Source organism: Daucus carota, chromosome 8, assembly GCF_001625215.2.
Source record: "Daucus carota subsp. sativus chromosome 8, DH1 v3.0, whole genome shotgun sequence".
Classification (NCBI taxonomy): Eukaryota; Viridiplantae; Streptophyta; class Magnoliopsida; order Apiales; family Apiaceae; genus Daucus; species Daucus carota.
Window position 1 is genome coordinate 30,052,115 of NC_030388.2, and position 10,147 is coordinate 30,062,261.

Here is a 10,147-nt window from a genome sequence, read left to right on the forward strand (position 1 = left end):
TATCCACATATATTCTAAGTTGATAGAGTTGGAACTTGGAACTGATCAATTTGTGCTGCTGCATGTTTCTGACTGTTACACATTATCCAATTACTGATGTGTGCACGTAAATATTTTTTCATGCATGAATTCTCTTAGGAGTCGTAAGAGGAATGAACTCTGTAATATTGTATCTAGCTACTTTGGGGATTAAAGTTTGCTAATGTTCCAGGGTGAAGTTGTTTACTACTTGCCAAACAGTGGGATTTCAAAGAAGAATAGGCTTAACAGAAATTGATGTACTGACAGTTTCTTTGTATACATCTTATAGTTCAATGTACTTGCTACTTGCAGAGGTTGGAAAGAAACATTTCTCAGCATTACAAACAATTTCTTTGACCTCTCTATTTTTCTAAGTTTTTTTTTTTGAACATAATCCTTTTGATTGGAAAGATGATCACATCTATTCGAGTGTTGGTTGGTCATGATAATGGATTTAATTATCACATCCGACTAAAATATAAGTATTTGTTGACTCCTTAATAACATAAACTGGTACAACAGATAACTAGTTAAAATTTCAAAACACATAGAAATTCTTTGATAAATAATAAGCACCTCTTTTTTCGCTAATAAGCCGTCTCCTATTCACTATTCACTATTCATTTAAAATTTATGATTATATTCAATTAGAATCTTAAATGATTTCTTTCAAAATTATGAAGTCCAAGTGTATTCAACTTGGAATTTGAAAAATGTATCAGAATCGTGGATATTCAAATTAAAATTTTATATTACACATTTATGTTACAAAAGATGGTGATATTTAATCAGGATTTTAAATATGATGATATTCAAATGTCGGTTTGATGGATTTTGTTGCACTTCACAAAATGATTGATTTTATGAGGTCGTTTAGTATATTTTAATTTTTTTAATTTTATATCAATACATTTGATCCATATGCTTAAAATCACCCCTTAATTAAGTACATAATTCTGTTCCCGCCGGAATACAAAAGAGTTTTCAACACTTATTACAAGAACTGCCCCCGAACCCCAGCTCAAAATCCTAGTGCAATGCTGAAACACTTGTTAACCCACGTTTCCAATCCCATTCAAACCCTCAAAACCCTAACTAAAAACCCCCATTGCAAAACCCCAATTTCCCATTTCCACACTCCAAACAAATCCCCCCAATTTTCAAACCCTGCAATAGACTTCATACTGAATGAAGTTGAAGACCTCCAATCATCAAAACCAGCAATTAACAACACCCCAGATCATGATCCACCTCTTCGAGAAAGTGTATCGAAAGAGGTGGAAATATCTCACCACTGGCCTGAATGGGTGGAGTTTATGGAGAATTTGTTGAAGAAAGGCTACTTTGAGGAAGTTGGGTGTGCTCCTTTTGACAATGGGGAGTTGGGTGCTAAGGATGTGAATCGGATACGGAGTGCTTGTCTTAAGTTTGCGCGGCATCGGTTTGATCTTATAAGGTAGTTCATGCGTGCTATGTGTTTGATAGTTGGACTATGTGAGAATTTGAATTTGAATTTCTTTATCTGTTGATCTTCATTAAATGAGATTGCGGTAGGAGAACCCTTTAGTTCGAACGGTGAATGCTCCTACCCTTAAGGCCTCAATATTCTTGCACTTTGTTAATTACTCTTTTTTTTTTGCTCGTAATTGGGTTTGTTATGGAGGACCGCCCTTTTCCCTCGATACACGTTTGGTGAGAGTATTGTTAATGTTTAAGATCCATTTCGATCCTTTCCTTAATACCTCAAGGTATTGGGAGTTTTGGTCTTATAAATTTTGCTCTCCCCATGTCATATTTGTATAAATATACATCTCCAGTAGTGAATTTTTGTTCATATTCCTCAAAATTTTAGCTTAGGACATGGTATAGTTAATCTGCTGGAGATGCTCTAAGCAGTTCATCTTTTGATATGATGTCTATTAGGCAAAGCCTGTAGATACTATTGCATATATCGAGTTTTAGAAATTATTCATAACTGTTGACTTGTAGTGACATTAGCTGAGAGTAGATTATGTTATTATATTTCCTATAGGAGATGCACATACGACCTTGGTATGACTTATTTTAAGGTTAAAGTTGTTTCCACATCCAGCTAGTTTAATTTTTATGGAGTCCATACTATGGTGTTCTCCTAAGTGTTGCTATCATAACCTATGTTACTCAGACTTGGGTACAAAGTGTCGGACCTGACACATATCCGAGTGCAGGACTTGGAAAACTTTTAAAATTGGGGACACGGCGATATTGTCCTATTTTTGGACAAGTGTAACAACCGGGAATTTTTGTAATTTATTATGTGATAGATATATGTTCTAGATATTTATAAAACTTTTGGTGATGTATCAATCTGGTAATTTTGATTTACAGTATATTAAGTGATAATTATTATCGAGTTATTATATTGAGATTTATCGATAATATTTAATTTCACGTGTTATCAAGTTCTGCTTTCCGGTTTGACGAGTCAACTTGTTAGATTCATAACATTTTTGTAAAAATAATAACATGACAAATATTTTGTAAAAATCAGGAACTATACTGAATTTGGTTATAAAAACGAAAAACATAAAAGAAAACACAAGACACCTTATTCCTAAGACATAAATTTACACATATCGCATAATAAAACTTGATAACGCGTGGACTTAAAAATTATTAATAAATCTCATTATAATAACTCCATAATAATTATCACTTAATATTACCAGATCAATAAATCACCAAAATTTTTGTAAATATCTGCAACATATATCTATCATCATATAATAAATTACAAAAATTACTGGTTGTTATGACATGGTTACTAATAAACAAGTATGGTAAGTTGACATCTTAACAAAAAAGTAACAATAAAACTCAGATTAGACATGATTTTGTAGGGGATTTTGCAAAGCTGGCGTCTTCTGTACTTTAATCTCGTTCTTGCTTCTTTCTTTGTTCTCACATATTTCTTCTGAATTGTAAGTTTGACTCATATTTGTTTTTTAAATTGGTCAAAGTGTCAACATTTTAGTTAAAGGATCCGACACAAAATTAGTGTCGTGTCCGAGCGTTAGTCACAGGTACGGCAACCTAAATAGAAGAAGAGTCGGAGTAACATAGATCATAACTCTACCACAGTGATTTATGCTGTTTCGTCATGTGCGTGATAGTAAGAGTGGGAGGGGATAATTTTGTTGATAACCTTTTGTGAGGATTATAAGTTCTGGTTCTTATTATCTTTTTGTATTATCTTTTTGTTCCTTCGGTGGTAGGAACTTATCAAGGAAAGATATTCAGGTGATTGCAGGATCTGGATGTCCCAGCCTGGACAGGAAAGTTGTCAATTCTGGGAAGCGTCTTAGGGCACTTGTTGGCATAGATGAAGGAACTGTATGTGCTCAGTTTTTTGTTAATTTTTAGCCTATCGAGCTTTAAATCTGAATATTATTCATTGGGCTTTATAATAATAAAGGAACTCTAGTAGGTTTGCAGCTCTTGCACATTAAGAGGAGATTGCGAGAGAGCATATGTGAAGGCACGTGAAGATGAATGGGGAAGAACTGTGGACGTCATGAGATTTGTATTAACATATGGGCTTGATTCCATCACTGGTCTGGTCGAAAACAAGCAATGCCTGAATGAAAGGGTTAAGAAATCTGTTCGAAGGATACTGAAAAATTCTGTGGAGCTCAGTATGGTTGAACTTGATGATAATATTCCAGAAGGGCCCCCCTCCAAGTGGAAGTCATCTGTAAAAAAAAGTTCAGTCCACCAGACAGATAGTCAAATTGATGTTAGAAGTCCAGTCCACCCTACTGTTCCAATGAAGCAGGGTGATTGGATATGCTCCACGTAATAATATAAAGTGTTTCATGTTCTTCAGCTTACTGGTTATCTGGTTCAAATATTTCATTAATGTTCATTATGGTGTTTACCTTTTCTTCTGCAGGTGCAATTTTCTAAATTTTGCAAGAAACATCAAGTGCTTGCAGTGTGATCGATTAGACAAAGAAAGACTAAAAAAATTAGGGAAGGATCAAGATCATCTTCCACTAAAGAAGGGTGACTGGATATGTGAAACGTAATGCTAAAAACAAATTTATCTTCTGCTTTATTATGTCTATCTGGTGGTTCCTTTCTCTAATCAAGATTTGCAATTTGACAGATGCAATTTCTTTAACTTTGCGAAGAATACAAGATGTTATCATTGTAAAGAAAAACCTCCTCCGCGGAAAATCAATCCTGGGGAGTGGGAATGTGAATCGTGAGTTCATATAAATATCATTTGTCCTATTAAAAGCCAAACTGGATATCTGCATTGTTTGTTTACAACTAGAATTTCTATCTATTATTTGTAGGTGCAACTATATCAACTTTCGGAAAAATGTGGTATGTTTAAAGTGTGATCACAGACGGGCAAAAGCATCCAACTCTTTTCCTACCTATACTCAGACAAATAACAGTAATGGAGAGATTCGTCAATCTAGGCCTTATTTCGGACAAGGGAGACAAGTTGAAGGCGCCAAGGCTAATAAGTGGATATTTGTCGATGGGAGGGAAGACCCGGATGCTTCAGACTCATGGAATGTGAATCATAGTTTGGTTGATTTTCCAGTGGTGGGAGGTAAGACAGATCTGTCTCAAAATGTGCAGCAGCAAGCAAGGTGGAAGCATGAAATGTTGAAGAGGAACAAGAACGTTGTTGAAGCAAAGGAAAATGCTGACGAGTTTAAGGCTTCCATAATGGAGAGACGTCCAAAGTTTTCTGAAACGGCTCAAGATGAAGAGATGGCTGGGTGGTTTGGGTGTAGTGGATAATTTTGACTGAGAATTAGCTCTGTGAAAAACTGCTGAGACTCTCTTAATATTCCTGTTATTTTTTTCATTTTTTCTTTGCTTCATCAGCACAAACATATATTGATGTAAATTAGGGTTAGTTCTCATTTTCTGTTGTGATGTTGATCGCTTTTAAAGAAATGATGCTGATGAAGTGTTCCGGGACAAATTACACAACACATGTATGCATCCTAATATACCATTTGTATATTATTCTTTGCAACTGAGAAATCTTCGATACAAACAGGCGATAAATCAGCAAGTAGGCATCTTCATTTTCATTTAATTTGTTCGCACGTATGTACATCTATTTATTTTCTTGTTAAAAAATCTTCATATTATTATCAATGAATTATATTTTGATCGTCATTTCCTCAGGAATATACAAATATTTGTATAATTATAAAGTGATTGAAAAAGTCGTGCAAACTTACTCAGAAGATACATATTAAGCTCATTTGGAATTACTTATTCATTTGTAGTTGTTTCTCAACACATTCTACTCCCTTACATACCACATATATCGATGAATAATTGAAGATTGACGACACTTTCACGTGACATATATCGATAAATAATTGAATATTTATTACAGATGCAGTTTTTTTAAACTAGAGATGACATATTTAGACCATTTGTAGGAGTACGTTACAAGTGTACAGCATTTTTTTCATCTTTCTAACAGAATATTGTGTTTGTAGAAGACAATTTATAATAGGTTGCAAGAACTGTATATAAAATGTCTTATTCTGTATTGACCGCGGGTGCTCAGAGTCTGTAGTAATCAATCAAACTCTTGCCACCCAACTCCTTGGTAAAGAATCGTGTCATGAAGTCTGTCAATGGAAAACTTTGGTAAACAGGTGGTTTCTCTGAGGATACAATCTCTGGTATTGGTCCATATATGTTTTCTCTAATTCCCGGGTTGAAGAAAACTGCAATAGATATTCGTGCCTCCTGAAGTGGGTTGGCCAGTACTCGATGCTCTACACTTTTATATACATCATTGGACATGATCTGCAAAGGAGTTGTATTGAGAAGATAAGCCCCACAATAAAAAGAAACAGAAAACTCTGACCTTTAAAACCATAAGATATATCTAAAAGATTGAAATACAAAAATAACTGCAGTTGCATTGTGGCTGTAACCAATATACACTGCAACCACATGAAAAACACAGCTTGACATTACTCGAAAAGGGAACAGCAAGACATGGCCGGAATTAAAAAGCACTGCATTGTGGTAATAACTAATATATGCTGTAACCACATGAAAACACATCTTAACATTAATGGGAAAGGAAACAGCAAGACACGACCAGAATTGAAATGATATTTTAAAATTAACTACTTTTCAATATATATTTTAAATAAAAAGAATTTTTTTTATTAAACACATATTTTTAGGAAAAAAAACCCTGTTAATACTTAATAAAACTTTATCTAAAAGTCTTAATAAAATGCTAGAATTGTTAAAGGGACAAGTAATAGTAACAAATGTTCATTAATAGTCTAGTGGTAACTGGTAAAGCTCCTTCCCAATATTCAACATAACCAGGGTCATAGATTCAAATCCTCATTTGGTTACTCCCCTCCCCACATACTTAAAAATCTAATGCATTGAAAGAAGTGTTATAAATACAGGACCAAATAAAGAGGTTTAAACAGGCCACTCTTTCAAATAGTACAAGTATTGCTAAGAAGAAATTGAACCCACCAACAAAACAAAAAATTGCTTATGGCAAAAATATCAAACTTTTATGCATGGTTTGTTGCTGCATTTTAGTAGACTATAGTACGGTCAAAAGGTGTAGTTTCTGGACACCACACCAGGTACCACGCTATACCACGACAAACGGCCTCATGTCACATGTAAACTGGACTCACTGTGCAGCGCCTTCTAACCTTAAATGCTTTGCTCTCACCAACTCACACACCCGAAGGTTTGTTAGACTATACTATTACAACTCTAATACTGATTTTCTAAAGATTTGAAATTAAAAAAAATTGAATATTAACAATTTCAAATAAAATAAATTATAATAACTCGCCATTGATGAGATTCGAACCCTAGACATTCATTTGAATATATAAAATTAAAAATATAAATATCATTTTAACATGATGTTTTGACAGGAACCATAGATCTTTAGAAATAGTGTAATTTATTTCTTTTTAATCTTTTTTAATTGTTTGACAATTATTTCCTTGGACTATATAATGTTAACGATGAAACTAGAGGAAAATCTGTGTTCACAGAGTGACCCGTTTTTTCAAAGTTAAGGATGCTAAACGTTCTTTTAAAATTGTGTATATCAAAACTCATTTGTTGAGAAGTTAGGGGATGCTAACTGGATTGAACTCATCTAATAATTGTTATGAGATTTTCAAAGATATATACATATAATAATTCTCAAGAGATTCAAAATAAAATATATAACAAATTATAATAATATGTGAAGATTTGAACCCTCTATTTCTATAATTATTAAGTAGTTTCAATAAGTTTTATAATATTTTACATAGAATGACTGTATAGTCAACTATACTATATAAGTCTAATACCACTTGTTCAGAGAGATTAAATAAGAAATTATATATTTTAACAGATGTCAAATAAAATAAATTATACTCCCTCCGTTTCTATTTACATGTCCACTTTTGAAAAAAATATTTGTTTCAAATTAGTTGTCCACTTCTACCTTCAATGCAAAATCATATTTCCAAAGTCTATTCTACTCCACATATCTCCCATTTATATTTCCTAGATCAACCTCATACCACATGTTATGGTCATTCAATGCAACTAATTTGTAAAAGATCACTTTACTTAAACTGTGTGATTTTTTAAAAGTGGACATCTAATTTGAAACGGAGGGAGTAATAGTTTGTTGATAAGATTCGAACCCTACACGTTCATTTGTATATTAGAATAAATAATATGAATACTGTTTTAATATGTTGCTGACATGATTCCAACTATAGAGTTCTAAAAGGGTTCAATGAGAGCTAAGAAATTGTAAGGGTTCAATCTTTGAAGCAAGGACGAAAAAGTAAAGGAGTGATGGGTATTCAGGTTTCTTCTTCCAGAAAAAGTATTAAAAACAAATAAAGAGGATGCTTATTTATTAGATACTACTAAGCAACTAAAGTTAGCAAGCATATACCTGAAGAATGTCACCAATATTAATCACAATTGCGCCAGGAACAGGCTCCACATCAACCCAGTCATCTTCCCCAACTTTGACCTGCAAACCACCTACCTCATTCTGCACTAACACAGTCACCACTCCAGGATCTGTATGTGATGTAATCCCAACTGTTAAATCTGGTTGTGGACAATAAGGATAATAATGATTCACCATCATTCTCCCATCCAAACACGACAGTTCTTTCAGTTTATTTTTCTCCAACCCTAATCCTTCACTCAACAATCCCAATAACTCATCACCAACTTTCACCACTTCCTTTTCCCATTCTGCAACCTCATTCCGACAAATCTCCGGAACATCGTTCCAATCTGGTGGTGTAGGTGCTAGCCTCACCTGCAATTACCAAATAAGATGTCCCAAATAAGTACTCTAAACGATACTCCACTTAAAAGATTATTAAATTTATAACATCCATACAAATTTCACTATACTAAAATCCAGGCACGCTCATGAAAAAATTCCAGAGCTAGGGCCTAAATCAGCATCTCATAATTCCGCCCATTGCTTAATTCATGTCAAAATGACTCAAAGACGATATAAATCTTACAAGCTCTCATTTTATTAATTAAGCTCGGTTGGACTCGATAAAAAGTCAAACAAGTTTAACACTCCCTCCATTCCACTATACCCCGCACTGACTAAACTTTTTCGGCCAAATTGGCCAAATTTTGACCTAACCACAATCGGCATGCATTTTTACTATTATAAAATTGTACAATAATACAGAAAATTAGAACTATGACATTTTTTACAATTTTTTAACCATAAATGAAATTTAGCATATTCAAATTATAAAATCGGTCAATTTGATCGATAAAATCAAACAACTCGACTCGATTCTACTCGAATCACACCTCGAAAAAGTGCTCACCTGCAAAGTATCACGCCAGCTAGCAGCTCTGGACTGAAACAAATCAAAATTAGTCTGAAACGACGCCCCGCGCCCCAATTCTCGATGATAATGCTGCGATTTTATCTCCATCGGCAGCTCATTGAACGCCTTAATCGCCGATATCAAGCCATCAATCTTCGACAACGGAACACCATGATTAACAATCTGAAAAAACCCTAGCGTCGCGGAGGCTCGCCGTATTTCCTCCACCACGGCAGCGCGATCACCGGAGAGATCAATTACCGGGATCTTGTAATCGGGCCGGGTCCTCGGGTCGGACTTCGGGGCGGGTAACGTGTCGGGCGGGTGGTGAAAGAAGCGAGGGATGGTTTTGAGGCCGGAGTCAACGAGGCCTTTGACTCCGAGTTTTGACTCATCGAATCGTTTGACTTCAGCGAGTCGATCGTACGAGTTAGCTTGGTTAGTGAGTTCGTTAGCTATTGACATGGTGGAGATTTTATGGTTGGTATTATGAGGAGATAATCTTGTGAGCTGTGCTACAGGGTTTGTTCGAAGAGGTGGTAGATATAAAAATGCCATTTTTTGTATTTTACTCAACTACTTAATTTTATTTAAGAGGTGGTATATGAAAATATCGTTATTTGATATTTGACTCATCTATTTAATTTTATTTTTTGGTCTCTCTTCGTAAAAAGAATAATATTATTTGACTTCTTAATATGACGTTTTTTTTGAATGATTAGTTATTATGTATCTTTACCATAAAAAGATACTAAAAAGATATTACATAAATATCTTTACTATTTATCATATTTAAATTTAAATAACAGTTAGTATTATACGATTTGAAACTTTTGATATAAATATCATGCAAATTTGTCAGTTTTAAAAATTTAAAAAAATTTGTTCACATATTTAATTATTTAATTATATATTTTGCACGAAATCTGCACGTGATTAACACGAATATATCCAAAATTAATAATACAATGTATAAAATCTAGTTACAAATGCTTAAACAAGTTATCACTGCACATTTATTATCAATATACGAAAATTTATGTAAAATAAATATTATAAAATTTATTATAATAATAATATTTTACTCAAACATTTATATATTAATAAGAGAAAAAGGTTTTTAGTCCGCACTATTTATACTAATTTTGGACTAATAACATGTCTCCCTCCGCTCACACCATATCAATATTATCCCAAACCCCGACCTAATTTTATGGTTCTGT

General features: G+C 33.8%; 2 protein-coding genes across 2 annotated transcripts; one reads left to right on the forward strand and one right to left on the reverse strand.

Moving 5' to 3' along the window:
• The first annotated feature begins 952 nt into the window (after positions 1-952).
• LOC108197651 (zinc finger protein VAR3, chloroplastic) lies at positions 953-5,070 on the forward strand. The gene is made up of 6 exons (XM_017365326.2): positions 953-1,477; positions 3,276-3,393; positions 3,488-3,855; positions 3,953-4,084; positions 4,169-4,267; positions 4,362-5,070. The coding sequence occupies exons 1-6, from the start codon at positions 1,059-1,061 to the stop codon at positions 4,819-4,821; spliced, it is 1,596 nt and encodes a 531-aa protein (XP_017220815.1). The 5' UTR covers positions 953-1,058; the 3' UTR covers positions 4,822-5,070.
• Positions 5,071-5,380: 310 nt separating this feature from the next.
• LOC108197450 (1-aminocyclopropane-1-carboxylate oxidase homolog 3-like) lies at positions 5,381-9,490 on the reverse strand. The gene is made up of 3 exons (XM_017365077.2): positions 8,922-9,490; positions 8,006-8,383; positions 5,381-5,856 (listed from the first exon to the last, which is right to left on the reverse strand). The coding sequence occupies exons 1-3, from the start codon at positions 9,480-9,482 to the stop codon at positions 5,608-5,610; spliced, it is 1,188 nt and encodes a 395-aa protein (XP_017220566.2). The 5' UTR covers positions 9,483-9,490; the 3' UTR covers positions 5,381-5,607.
• Between the last annotated feature and the right edge of the window lie 657 nt (positions 9,491-10,147).

Coding starts and splice junctions, on each gene's coding strand:
- LOC108197651 (XM_017365326.2), top strand. CDS start 1,059: ATGCTGAAACACTTGTTAACCCACGTTTCCAATCCCATTCAAACCCTC. Junction 3,856..3,952: donor GGTGATTGGATATGCTCCAC/GTAATAATATAA, acceptor TTTCTTCTGCAG/GTGCAATTTTCTAAATTTTG. Junction 4,085..4,168: donor GGTGACTGGATATGTGAAAC/GTAATGCTAAAA, acceptor GCAATTTGACAG/ATGCAATTTCTTTAACTTTG.
- LOC108197450 (XM_017365077.2), bottom strand. CDS start 9,482: ATGGCATTTTTATATCTACCACCTCTTCGAACAAACCCTGTAGCACAG. Junction 8,384..8,921: donor GCTGGCGTGATACTTTGCAG/GTGAGCACTTTT, acceptor TGGTAATTGCAG/GTGAGGCTAGCACCTACACC. Junction 5,857..8,005: donor ATATTGGTGACATTCTTCAG/GTATATGCTTGC, acceptor ACTCCTTTGCAG/ATCATGTCCAATGATGTATA.